Source organism: Triturus cristatus, chromosome 12, assembly GCF_964204655.1.
Source record: "Triturus cristatus chromosome 12, aTriCri1.1, whole genome shotgun sequence".
Lineage (NCBI taxonomy): Eukaryota > Metazoa > Chordata > Amphibia > Caudata > Salamandridae > Triturus > Triturus cristatus.
Genome location: NC_140595.1, coordinates 538,112,818 through 538,125,832, shown reverse-complemented (window position 1 = coordinate 538,125,832; position 13,015 = coordinate 538,112,818). Strand labels below are relative to the sequence as shown.

At 44.7% G+C, this 13,015-nt stretch overlaps 1 protein-coding gene across 4 annotated transcripts in view; it reads left to right on the top strand.

Moving 5' to 3' along the window:
* Positions 1-13,015, top strand: part of LOC146776237 (dynein axonemal assembly factor 1-like) — a 668,903-nt gene that overhangs the window by 127,400 nt on the left and 528,488 nt on the right. For 3 of the 4 annotated variants that reach the window (XM_085638025.1, XM_085638028.1, XM_085638026.1), the window contains 3 exons: positions 931-1,080; positions 5,234-5,383; positions 6,397-6,546. In XM_085638025.1, coding sequence (XP_085494151.1) covers positions 931-1,080; positions 5,234-5,383; positions 6,397-6,546 — 450 coding nt within the window. The remainder of the gene's footprint in view (positions 1-930; positions 1,081-5,233; positions 5,384-6,396; positions 6,547-13,015) is intronic. The other variant, XM_085638027.1, reaches the window with a different exon arrangement.

Genomic DNA, 13,015 nt, shown 5'->3' with positions numbered 1-13,015 from the left:
AGACATTGACTGACTACAGTAGCAGCAGGCTGTGTATTTCACAATCACATTTAGATCTCTGTTATATAGAATACAAAATTGTCCTGGCCCATAAAGATAATTTACATTTCCACACTTTTCCTAGTATCACTCCCTCCGTTTTTCAAATCCCTATAGGATGCTATATAAGATTTTACAAATATACCGATCACACTAAAAAACGGAAAAGTTATAGAGATGATCACTTATCCACCTGGTCGTTTATGCGATAAATCACCTGCTCGTATGTTGCCATTGTATACGTAACCTCTCTCGCATCCAGGACTCTAATCTGCAATCTGGCTTTTTCCCCTATAAACCTAAACAAACCAATAGGATCTGCATCGTTGAACTGCCTCCTTCTCCTCAAAAAGAGGAAAAAACTGGGTCTGGCACCACTCATTTTCGTATCTGGCCCCTAAGCAATGGGGGGTTCTACGGGATCACCTTCATTCTACTGACAATGACTTGCAGTGCTGGAAATCATTAAACACCTGGCTATGTTTCTACCAACCCAACTAATCCTTCTCGATTTTGTCTGCTTTACACTATTGCTGCTCTCAGTTTTGTCTCCTGAACCCGACAATGGGATACCCTTATGGGTGACTGCATGCTTTACAAATATTCTGGCATAGTATGATAGTCGCATGTCAGGAGACTACCAAAAAGTTATCTTAGAATTTACTTGCATTCCAAAGCTCAAAGGAAGGAAATGTCACCGCAACATTTTGAACATCCTTAGATTAATATTGTTTCTGAAGAAAATAAAAATATATTTTTTTATCAGAAGTAAATAATCATTAAGACTTCCACAAAGGTATGGTAGCTAGAAAGTGTATCCTGGATGTGTTTAAGGGCATGCCTTTTAATGAGTCTTCACATTAATGGAGATGTACCATTTGGGCTTTACAGAACCAAAAATTAATCTAGCACAAGCAGAACCAAGAATGTCAGAGCAACCCATGGAGGATGTATCACTGAACAGTGAACGCAAAACCATAATCGAGATGGTGGAAAATAGAGGCTCCGCAACAGAGAAAGAGCAGGCTTCTGATAAAATGGGTAAAGGAAATATGAAATAGATTGCAACAGTTCTTTTTTATGTATGACCTTGACGTGTTTCATTATTTAAGTTTTTATTTTAAAATATGAAATATTTTCCAGATGGAACTGACCAATATATTATGAAAATTCAGTCCTTATTATTGTCATCTAAAGTTATTAAGTTGCATCGAGCTTTTCCAGAAGGCAGTTATGGGGTTCCCGTAGACAAGTAAATCAGAGAGTTTATTGGTTGCAAGTAGTTTTCAAGACACCGGCTGTTAGTACTGGGGGTCTCTAGTTGGCAGAGGTAGGTACCTTTAACCAAATAGGGACCCTTGCTTCTAGTCAGGGTAAGGGGCTACACTTCTAAAATAACCCCTGCTCACCACATGGAAGCTTTGCACGAGCAGACAGGCTTATCTCAGAGGCAGTGTGTAAAGTATTTGTGAACACATACAGTAATACAGTGAAAACACTACAAATGGACACCACACCAGTTTAGAAAAATAAGTAATCTTTACTAGACTTAACACATAGACTTTAAAATGGTAGAAAATAGCTTAGTTCAATGTAGATTGTAAATGCGACACTTTACTCTCAAAGTACCTTAGATGCGTCACGCAATGCAAACAAAAAGGGTCGCAGGGAAGTTGATGCACCGTTCCTTACACTCAGGGGAGTGGATGCGTCGGTTCCTTACTGCTGCGCAGGGGAGTTGAGGCCCGCTTCCTTACTGTGTGGGGAGTTGATGTGTCGTTTCTTACTGAGGCCCGGTAACGATGCAACAAGATGGAGCCTCGATGCGATGTGACAATCCGGTGCAATGCGACAAAATGGCGTCTTTGATGCAATGCGACAACGTTGGATGTGATGCGTGCACACCCGACGGCCATGCGGCGAACTCGGTAACTTCTGAGCCACGCCAGGCCCTGGGACACGCTTCTCCAGTGATGTGACGGTGACCTCTGTGGCAGCAACGCGCTTCTCCGGTGATGCGACACGCTTCGTCCGTGATGCGACGGTGAACAGCTGTGGCGGCGGCACGCTTCTTCAGCGATGCGACGGCAACTGCTGCGGCGGCAACATGCTTCTCCTTGTTGCATCGTGATTCCAGCTCCCAGCGACAGGCAGTCTTCTTAGAGGGCCCAAACAACAGTAGGCACCTCTCTGCAGGCATAATTCCCAGCAAGGGAATTCAGGGGAGCTGGTGGTGAAGTCTTGTATCCCTGAGACTTCAGACAGGAGGCAAGCACACTTCAAGCCCTTGGAGATTCTTCTTCAAGATTATGAAAAGTTCACAAAAATCCTTTTCCCCTTTCCTTGGCAATAAAGTAACCACTGCAGACCAACCCCAGAAATAGCAAAACAGCACAGGGGCAGTCTCCTCCTTCAGCTTCCTTGGTTCTTCTCCTTGGCAAAGGTTTGTTTTGATTCCCAGAAGTGATCTAAAGTTCTGGGGTCTGGGCCCCAATATTTATACCAGTAAATTCTTTGTCATCTGAAGGCAGAGGGTGCCTGTGCCCAGCCAAAACCAGTTCTGTGCAGCTTCCTGGCAGGAGGTGGAGAGAACATTGTCTGAGAGCAGACCTGGCCCAGGTAGCTGAAAGGAAATCTCCTCCCCCTACTCTCTTTCTATGAGGCCTCAGGTCAGTGAAAGGAAATCTCCGCCCCCCACTCTCTATTCAATGCAGGTCCTATTCAGACCAGCCCTGACCCATGAGACTGCTGTAGCCAAGGCCCTCTCCAGCCCCCCTGTCACTCACAAACCAGACATGGAATACACAAACCTAGCAGAGGCAGTCTGGATGGTTAGGCAAGAAAATACCTACTTTCTAAAAGTGTTTTTTTCAAACACAGAATGTAAAAATTACCTACACTAAAAGATGTATCTTAACATTCTGAGTTCAGACATACTAAACTCGAATTTCTACCTAGTTCCCTGGGTCAGTTAGGATTATAAGATGTTATAATCAAACTGCCCATTCTTGCCTATGGGAACAGGTAGCCTTGCAATAGTGAAAAACGAAATTGGCTGTAATTCACCATCAGGACATGCCACACACACATGGGCATGTCCTACCTTTTACATACAATGCACCCTGCCCTTGGGTCTACTTTAGGGGTGACTAATTATTATTATTAATATTATTCAGCTTGTAGAGTGCCTGGTTACTCCAACGGAGTGTCCCCGCGCTAGAACACCAACAGCACCTTGGCCACTGGTCTGAAACCTCCCTCCCCAGAAGAACAGGTAAAAGGCCTTCTTTTGGCCCCCCGGGGGGTGCTGGAAGAGCCAAGTTTTTAGTTTTTCCGGAACAAAATCTCAGACGGGCACATCCTTAGGTCAACATGTAGGTCATTCCAGACCTTTGCCGCAAGGAAGCCAAAGGAGCTCCCTCCAGCCCGTACCTTCCGCACCTTAGGCACAATCGTCTTTGCTGTGCCCAAGGACCTTAGGTAACAACCAGGTCTATATGCTGTAAGAAGGGGGTGCAGAAAACTTGGCCCTTTCTTGTTGAGGATCCTGTGGCCAAAACACAAGGCCTTAAAGGTGACTCTAGCCTGTATGGGGAGCCAATGTAATTTCCTCAAGGCCTCCCCCACTGAGGCCCGCCTAGGAATACTCAGAATTAACCAAGCTGCAGCATTCTGAACATTCTGCAAGATGTTCAGATTTCTTGTAGTCACTCCTAAGTACAGGATATTACAATAATCTAGATGGGACGTAACAAGGGCCTGTACAATGGTTCGTTTGGTATCTAGTGGGAGTAAGTCCATGATTTTTCGCAGCATTTTCAGAATGCCAAAGCAGGCTCCAGCCACAGCTGATATCTGCTCTGAATAGGAGAGGATATCATCGAACCATACTCCCAGATTCTTGACCTTGGCCTTAGGGGTCGGAGTAGGTTCCATCTCCTCCGGCCACCACAGATGTGACCATAAAGAGGGCTGCTTGCCAACTACCATCACCTCCGTCTTTCCCGCATTCAGCTGCAGGCAGCTGAGCTTCATCCAGTTCACAGGCTCACCCCAGCAGACCTTAAAATCAGATGCCATTCCTGTCTCCTTTTGCTCCAGGGTAACAATCAACTGTGTGTCATCGGCATATGACACCAGTTTTACCCCATGTCTCAACACAATATCTGCCGGGGGAGCATATAGATATTAAATAGGGTACGGCTGAGAGCTGAACCCTGAGGCACCTACTAATATGTAAAAAAGGGAAGGTTTAGGGACTGGCAAGTGGGTGCACTTGCCAAGTCGACATGTCAGCCCCAGGCTGCACACAAGCTCTGCAATGGCAGGCCTGAGCCACATTTTACAAGCTGCTTCTGTGGGTGGCACAATCAGTGCTGCAAGCCCACCAGCAGCATTTGGTTTACAGGCCCTGGGCACACATGGTGCACTGTACTAGGATCTGACAAGTAAATCAAATAAGCCAATCATGGAGTCACTAATTCATTACAATAATTTACAATAGGGAGCACTTGCACTTTGGCACTGAACAGCAGTGGCAAAGTCCCCAAAACATCTAGACCAGCAAAAACATAGGGGGCAACAGCAAAAAATGGAAGGGAGACCCACGCCAATGGTGCCAGGTCTAACACCAGCAATTACAAAATGAATTATGTTTCATGCACATAGAAATAGCCAAATAACTACTTTTTGACAGCCAATGTTCTTATCCTCTCAAGTCCAACTCCTGCTATTTGCTTACAATTCCATATGTGTCTATGTCTTCAATTCAACAGTGCTAGCCTTTCTTTAATCCTCCCTCATTTCAGCTGTTTGTAAACTAATTTTATTACTCAAGAACCATTTGTGGGTGAGTGGGCTTGCCTTGCAACAGAGCGTTTTAAAATTGATTCTATAGTAAGACCTACTGAAGAATGGACTTGAGGCTGTGACAAAAGTATAAAAACCCTCATGCACTAATACAGTGTTTATCATCAGCTTTCCCATGTTACACAGTGTGCCGTGAAGCCATCTGAGATCATACTTTCAAACATTTTAAAGCTCAATTGGGAGAAATGTGGAGGAAAATAAGTGAGTGATCATTAAGAGACTACGTTGATAGTTGTGCTCTGTAAAATAAATGTGTATCCGCATATTAATGCTGCCTTATAGAGGTTCATCACTTTCATAGATGTCTACCTTTTTTGTTTTACAGAACCAAAAAGTCACCTTGAACAAGTACAGCCCAGATTAACAGAAGAACTCAAGGAAGAAGTGTCACTGAGTAATGAAGAAGAAACTGTGATGAAGATCGGGGGAAATGGAGGCTCTCCAGAAATGAATGAACAACCTACTGATAAAATAGGTAGAAGAGATTCAAAGATCAGATTTTTTTAAATTATTCTTGAAAATAGACTAGTATAATACATTATTTTAAAATATATCCAAACGATTTAAGTTATTATACTCATCATATTTCTATGTAAATTGACTGACTAAAGTAGCAGCAGGCTGGGTTTTTTACAATCACATTTAGATTGCTGTTATATGGAATACAGAAGTGTCCTGGTTCATGAAGATGATTTACATTTCCACACATTTCCTAGTGTCACTCTCTTTTTTTGTCCCATCACTACTCGATGATGTGTAAGATTTTACAAATATTCGATAAATCACCTATTCATATGTTACCATTGTATATGTAACCTCTCTCGAATCCAGGACCCTTTGTGCCATACTTATCTGCAATCTCGCTTTTTCCCTTATAAACCTAAACAAACCACTGTGATCTGCATAGTTGAACTGCCTGCTTCTCCCTCAAACTCAGTAAAAAACTGGGTCTGGCACCACTCATTTTCATATCTGGCCCCTAAGCAATGGGGGGTTCTACGGGAGCGCCTTCATTCTACCAACAATCACTTTCAGTGCTGGAAATCATTAAACACCTGGCCATTTTTTCTACCAACCCAACTAATCCTTCTAGATTTTGTCTTGTTTTCATTCTTGCTGCTCCCAGTCTTGCCTAGTGATCCTGGCAGTAAGATAGATACCCTTATAGGTGATTGCCCGCTTTACAAATATTCTGGAATAGTATGATATTCATATGTCACATGTCAAGGGGATACAGGAAAGCTATCTTAGAACTTAGTTGCATTCTATAGCTCAAAGTAAGTAAATTTCACTGCACCATAATCAACTGCCTTAGATCAATATTGTTTCTGGTTGGGAGAAAGTGAAAATATGTTTTTTACCTGAATCAAATAATCATTAAGGCTTCCACAAAGGTATGGTAGTGAGAAGTGTATCCGGGATGTGTTTAAGGGCATGCCTTTTAATGAGTCTTCACATTAATGGAGATGTACCATTTGTGCTTCACAGAACCAAAAATGAATCGAGAACCAGCAGAACCAAGAATGTCAGAGCAACTCATGGAGGATGTATCACTGAACAGTGAAAGGGAAACCATAATCGAGATGGTGGAAAATGGAGGCTCCCCGACAGAGAAAGAGCAGGCTTTGGATAAAATGGGTAAAGGAAATATGAAATAGATTGCAACAGTTCTTTTTATGTATGACCTTGACATGTTTCATTAATAAAGTCTTGAGTTTTAATGCATGAAATGAATTATGTTTCATCCACATAGGAATAGTTAAATAGCTGCATTTTCACAGCCAATGTTCTTATCCTCTCAGGTCCAACTCCTGATATTTACGTACAATTCCATATGTGTCTATGTTTACAATTCAACGGTGCTAGCGTTTCTTTAATCCTCCCTCATCTCATCTGAATGTTAATTGATAAAATTGCTCAAAAAATCTTTATGGGTAAGCAGGTTTAAATTAGAAGAGAGTTTTTTTTTTTATTCGTTCCATTGTAAGTCCTATTGCAAAATGGAACTTGAGGGCACTAATCATTGCTCTGCTGTGACAAAAGTATGCCCCAATAAAGTGTTCATCATTAGCTTTCCCATGTTACACAGTGTGCCGTTAAGCCATCTGAGATCATAGTTTCAAACATTTTAAAGCTCAATTGGGAGAAGCGTGGAGGAAAATTTCTCAAAATACTGGCATGCCCTTGTATGTTTGATGCTTTTGTTATGGAGAAAGTGAAAAAAAATTGTATTTGTATATTTTCCTTTTCAGTCCTCATTCAGCTATAAGTAATTTTGTCTTTACGAGGTAAGGGCTCGAAAGCGGTCCAGACAGGAGAGGGTCTCATCAGCATAAGATTGTCCAGCCCTCTCGATGGCCCTCCTAAAGCCATCCTCAAGACAACCAGGCAGGAAGAAGGGAGAGTAGCGGCCTGAGATTACCTCCTCCAACCTGCCGTGGTTTTACTTATTAAATAATCATTGGACCTTTGGTTTGTGGTAACTGAATGGTTTCTTCAGGCCACTCCCATGCTTCCCAAAATCTATCTTTTTTTTCTGAACGACATCTGCGATCAAGCCTGTTGACTCTTATAACAGAGTTAACCCAGTTCAGGAGTACTGGGAGCAAGGAGGAAACCCATTTTTAACTGATCTCTCTTCTTTCCATTAAGGTTAGAACAAATAATAATTGTACCGGCTGTTTTGTAAATTTAACTTGTGGCTCTCCCCTGGCTGGATCCCAAAAATAACTAAAGCAAGACTTAGCTCGATCTCTTTACCCAAATTTTCAGAAATCGCCTTATCAAGGTCATCTCAGAAGACCTGAATCTGAGGACACTGCCAAAACATATGTATATCGTCAGCATTCGTCGCAGCACACTTTAGGCAACATTTGGTTCCTTCAGCTCTAGGTGTTGATAGCCTTTTAGGGGTCCAGTATGCTCTGTGGACTGTAAACAAATGATTTCTTCTTAATGGAGCAGCTTTGACAACTGACCATAAAGTGAGCATCGATACTTACCGTAAGGGTGTGATGTCAGTCGATGGCAGGTCACTCCTCCAGGACTCCTCCAAAGATGATGATGACAAATCCCCCTCTTCCAGAATCCAGTACCACCAAGAGATCTCCTTACACTGATGAAGAGGCCCCAAAAGTTTATTTTCGCATTCTTGATTACCTTCCCTGTCTTTACCTAGACCACGTGCCCAGCTCCATAGTTGATAAAACTTGAACCTAGAAACTTTTTGGTTCATGATAGTGTCCAGGAGCTCCCAGGAGACAAATCTGTTGTCTGACAATAATTGTCCCCATTTCTTCTTCCACCAGAGGTAAAGCCAGTTTATCCTGTAGACAATTTGGGGCCCCTGGGGAATACCAGATCAGAGCATCAGAGCTGTAGTATGAGCTCTTCAAAATTCTTCTGATCTGGTACCAAAGCTCACTAGCCCCTCTCAAAGTCTTTAGTTTGACTTTCTTACATTTTTGGATTGCCGCATTTAAAAAGGAACTGTCGCCACGGAAAGGTACATTGTTTTATCATGGCTAGAAGGCATGGGAGAAATAAGCTGAATAGTCAAAACAAGATCTGATATTTATTAACTGAAAGGCCCAACAGTAGAAGCGGAAATCAGACCCAGTGAGGCCGTCTTCTAATTTTGACCTTCTTAGTTTTTTCCAGGCAATCCTCACTCCTTTACAGGACTAAATAAAACTTGATATATGTCCTTGTACAGATTTTAAAGCTTTGGAATTAAACTTCAGCAGGATCGCATCGAAGATAAAGGTACATTTTGGGAGGATCGACATCTTCATCAAGTTGGAACGACCTATAATTGAGAGTGGTAGTCACTCCCCAGAGCCTTAGCAAAGCCTTAGCCTCTTTCATTTTTTTATCAAGGTTTACCTGGGCCAGCTTAGTAAGGTCTTGGGTTATCTGTATCCCAAAAAATCTAATCTCTTGCTTTATGAAGGGATTATTTATTTGAGTATTCCAGGACATAATCTTGGTTTTCAGTGCATTAATTTGGCAACCAGAGACTTCCCCAAAATCGACCAACAGATGTTCTAGCACAGGAGCGGAGTGAGAGCAATACCTTGTAAAAACCATCAGATCATCGGCATAAAGTTAAACTTTTTTCACCCATCCATTCCATTCAAATGGCAAAATGTTTTGATCTGCCCTAATTTTACATGCTAGGGGTTCCATGTATAAATCAAAAAGCAAAGGGGAGAGGGGGCACCCCTCTCTATTCCCATGCTTTATGGTAATTGATTTAGTAAGGGACCCATTAACCAATATCTTGGCAGAAGGAGTCTTATATAGGGCACTAATAGGGTTGGCAAACCTCTAGCCTAAGCCAAATTGATGCATCGTGTAACAGATAAAAGGCCAGCTAACTCTATCAAAGGCTTTTGCAGCGTCAAGCTATGTCAATTGCACCTATCAGTTTGTGTGTTAAGTTGTGGAGCTACCGGCCCTTAATAAAACCCTTTTGGTCGGCGTGAACCAAGGGGGCCAATCACTGACTTTGCAAGAACTTGAGCTTAGATTTTATAATCACAATTCAGCAAAGAGATTGGTCTATAGGACTCACACTTCTTAGGGTCCATGTTTGGCTTCAGGATTAAACTAACAGCTGTTTCATCCTACGACTTAGGGCTTGACATCTCCTCCGAGAATATACCTTCCATCAACCTGGCCAAGACATGATTACCTCAAGAAGGGAAATATAGAACTCATTGGGGATACCATCCGGCCCAGCAGTACTGCCTCTTTTTGAATTTTTTACTGCTACCTGAACCTCTTCTAGGGTAATTCTCAGGGTAAGCAGCAGCACTGAGTCTTCGCAGAGCGAGGGAAGTGCTATACTATTCATATAGTTCTTCACCTGACCCTCAGAGGCTGTAAGGTCGTCAGTGTATAAGTCTTGAAAAAAGCCACAAAAGCTTGCTCAATCTCAGTGTTGGCAGTGCACCCCCTCCCTGAATCATTAAGTATGATTTCTTTTAATATATTCCTTGTAAACTCTGAGCAAGATTTCCAGGCAAGAAGCTTCCCACACCCTTCCCCATACTCATAGTGGGAAAATTTACCTGCCTCCCATATTTTCCTGAAAATATCATCTATATGATCTACTAAGGGTTGATTTGCTAGCCTTACTACTGTCTTTTTGAGCCTGGCCCTGCTCTTCTAGTTGCAAGCTTCTCTCACTCAAAGCCCTCAAAATATTGTTTTCCAGGACTTTTATCTTATATCTAGTCTCCATCTATTTCTTTTCTTTTACATCTTTTTATTGATAACTGTAATGCGGTAGTCATATCTTACATTCAGGTGAGATAGATTCAAGTTTAGTATACATACATTTACATAGGTCATGTTCACATATCAATACATAATATTCCTGTGTTACATTATTTATGGTGTATCTGATAGAGAAGGAGAGGGGATAACTGGTGGAACACAGATATTACCTCGATATTCATTCCACTTGCCCCATATTTGTGACCATTTTTTAAGGCAGCCCCTTGCTGTATAAACTGTTTTCTCCCTCATCATGCACCAGTCCATGTCTGCTTTCCAGGCTTCCACTGTAGGTGCTGCACTTGCACCCCACATTTTGGCCACGTTCCTTTTTGCTACCATCAGGCCCAATGTCACCCATATTTTGTCTTTACTATTCAGGTCTGTGGGTTCCCAAATGTTCAACAAGCATCTTTCTGATGGATACATCTGCCAGTGGATTCCTCACCTTGTGAATATCCCCTGCGCCAGCGTTCCACGGAACTTTTCTTTCCCAGCACTCCACGTCGACGTGGGCGACGTCACAATGCATCGGCTCCGCACGCGACTCCGTACGACGTCACCGGAGCCATAAGAAGCCCACGCCGGCGTGATGACGTCAGTTCCCTTTTTTCCGCGCCGTCGACGCGCAACGGTTTTTTTTCCAGTGCTCTCTAGCTACTTTGTAGTTTAGCGGTGTTACTGTGTTAAATTCAGTATGTCTTCGACGAGGAAGTCGGGCTTTAAGCCCTGTAGGGAATGCGGAGGCCTGATGTCCATGACGGATCCGCATCAGGACTGCTTATGGTGTCTTTCTTCTGATCATGACATGGAAGAATGCGGGTGCTGTAGGAGCATGAATCCTAAAGCGCTGAAGGAGAGGAAGACCAAGCTCTTCATGAAGAAAATCGGTGAGGAGAAGAGAGGGAGAAAAAAGGAGAAGTCCAGGCGGGAGTCATCGACTTCGAGGTCGTCGAAGTCGAAGAAACACCACAAGAAGAGGAAGCATTATTTTCGGCGTCGGTCCTAGAAGTCCAGGAGGTCGAGGTCGGCTTCGCCCCGTCGACGTCGGAGAAAGGACTTGTCACCTTCTCCTTCTCCTTCTAAGTCTCCGAAGTCTCCCTCGCCGAAGCGGGCTCCAGCTCGTTCCCCGACGCCGTCACCGGCTCCGTCCAAGGCTTCGACTCCGGGTCAAGTGGAGTCTGATGTTCCTTTGGATGAGCAAGAACAGGAGGAGGCTGTTCCGGTGCCGGATGACTCTACGGCTCCGGTGGATGATTCTGAGGAGCCGGCGCCGGTGACTCCACAAGGGGATACAGGGACGGTCCCTTATCCCCAATTCCCGGCTCCAGGTATGGTATTTTTAATAGGGCGTCCTTCCCATCCGGAGCACCAACTGGTCCCGTGGGTCCGATGGCGTTTACGCTAGGGGTGCCGCAGCATTACGCTCAGGCCCCTTTTCTGCCCTTTATGCCGATGGCGCCTTCTTGGCAGTTTCCGGCGCCGGCTGGGGATCCGACTCGACCTCGGATGGACCGTCAGTCTTCGGAGCCTTCTTCGACGCCGAGGCCGACTCCATCGGCGCCACCGACTCCACCTATGGCGCCTCCGACTCCGGTGCCTTTGGCTCCACCGATGCCGCGTACGACGTCGACGACGCCGGCTCCCCGGATCCGGTCGAGGAGGGAGGCCCAAAGGGTGTTGGAGGAAGGAAGATATCAGGCAGAGGTGGAAGAAGGTGAAGTCGACTCTTCTTCGGATGAGTTTGAAGGAATAGAGGAGGCAAGTGGTTTGGATACCACCCCAGAGTGGGAGCATGCTTCTGCAAGGTCTTCTCCTCCACAGGAATTGGCACCCTACCATGTGGTGATTAAGAAGGCCGCAGAATTGTTAGATCTGCAGCTGCCCTCTGTGGAGTATAAGTCAAACCTGCTTACGGAGGTGTTACACTCTCCTACGTCGGCTTCAGAGCCTTTGTTGCCTTTCAATGAGGCCATCTTGGAACCAGTGTTGGAGGTGTGGAGGAAGCCTCTTTCAGCTTCGGCGGTTTGCAGACAGGTGGCAAGGAGGTACAGAGTTGCACCAGGAGACCCGGATTTTTTTGTCCACACATCCATCTCCGGAGAGCCTAGTGGTGCAGGCTTCATGTTCTAAACATGCTTCGGGTGCTTTCCCTCAGTCTCCGGCTGATAGGGAGTCAAAGAAAGTTGATCAGGCGGCCAAGAAGACCTTCTCCTCAGGAAGTATGGCGTTGAAGTCATCTAATGCCACATGCTTGCTGGGACGTTATGTTCATGCCTTGATGGACTCTATCAAATCTTTGGCCCCTAAGTTGCCTGAGGGGGATAAGTTGTCCTTCTTGGAAGTTGTTGCGGACACTCAGGCGGCTGCCAGGCAGGTGATCCAGTCTGGGCTGGATATGGCGGACTCGGTGGCGAGAATTATGGGGTCGTCCATAGCCGCAAGGAGGCAGGCTTGGCTCCGTTCCTCTGGTTTCTCAGCGGATGTTCAGGCCATGTTGGTTGATCTGCCTTTTGACGGACAGAAGCTGTTTGGGGAGAAAGCAGATTCTGCCCTTCAACGATTTAAGGACAGTAGATTTACGGCGAAGTCCTTGGGTCTGCAGGCTCCTGCTAGGGGTTCAGCTTTTTGAAAGTCTAGGGGATTCGGAAGATCATCCTTTCGCTCCTTCCGACAAACCCAGCAGCAGCAGCAACAACAGCAGCAGAATCCCCTCTATAGGTCCTATAGAGGGAAGCAAAGGGGTCGGAGAGGTTCTGGTCGCAACCCCTCTTCTTCCTCCTCCTCCTCTGCTCCAAATGAGGCTTCAGGGAAGCAGCCCTAG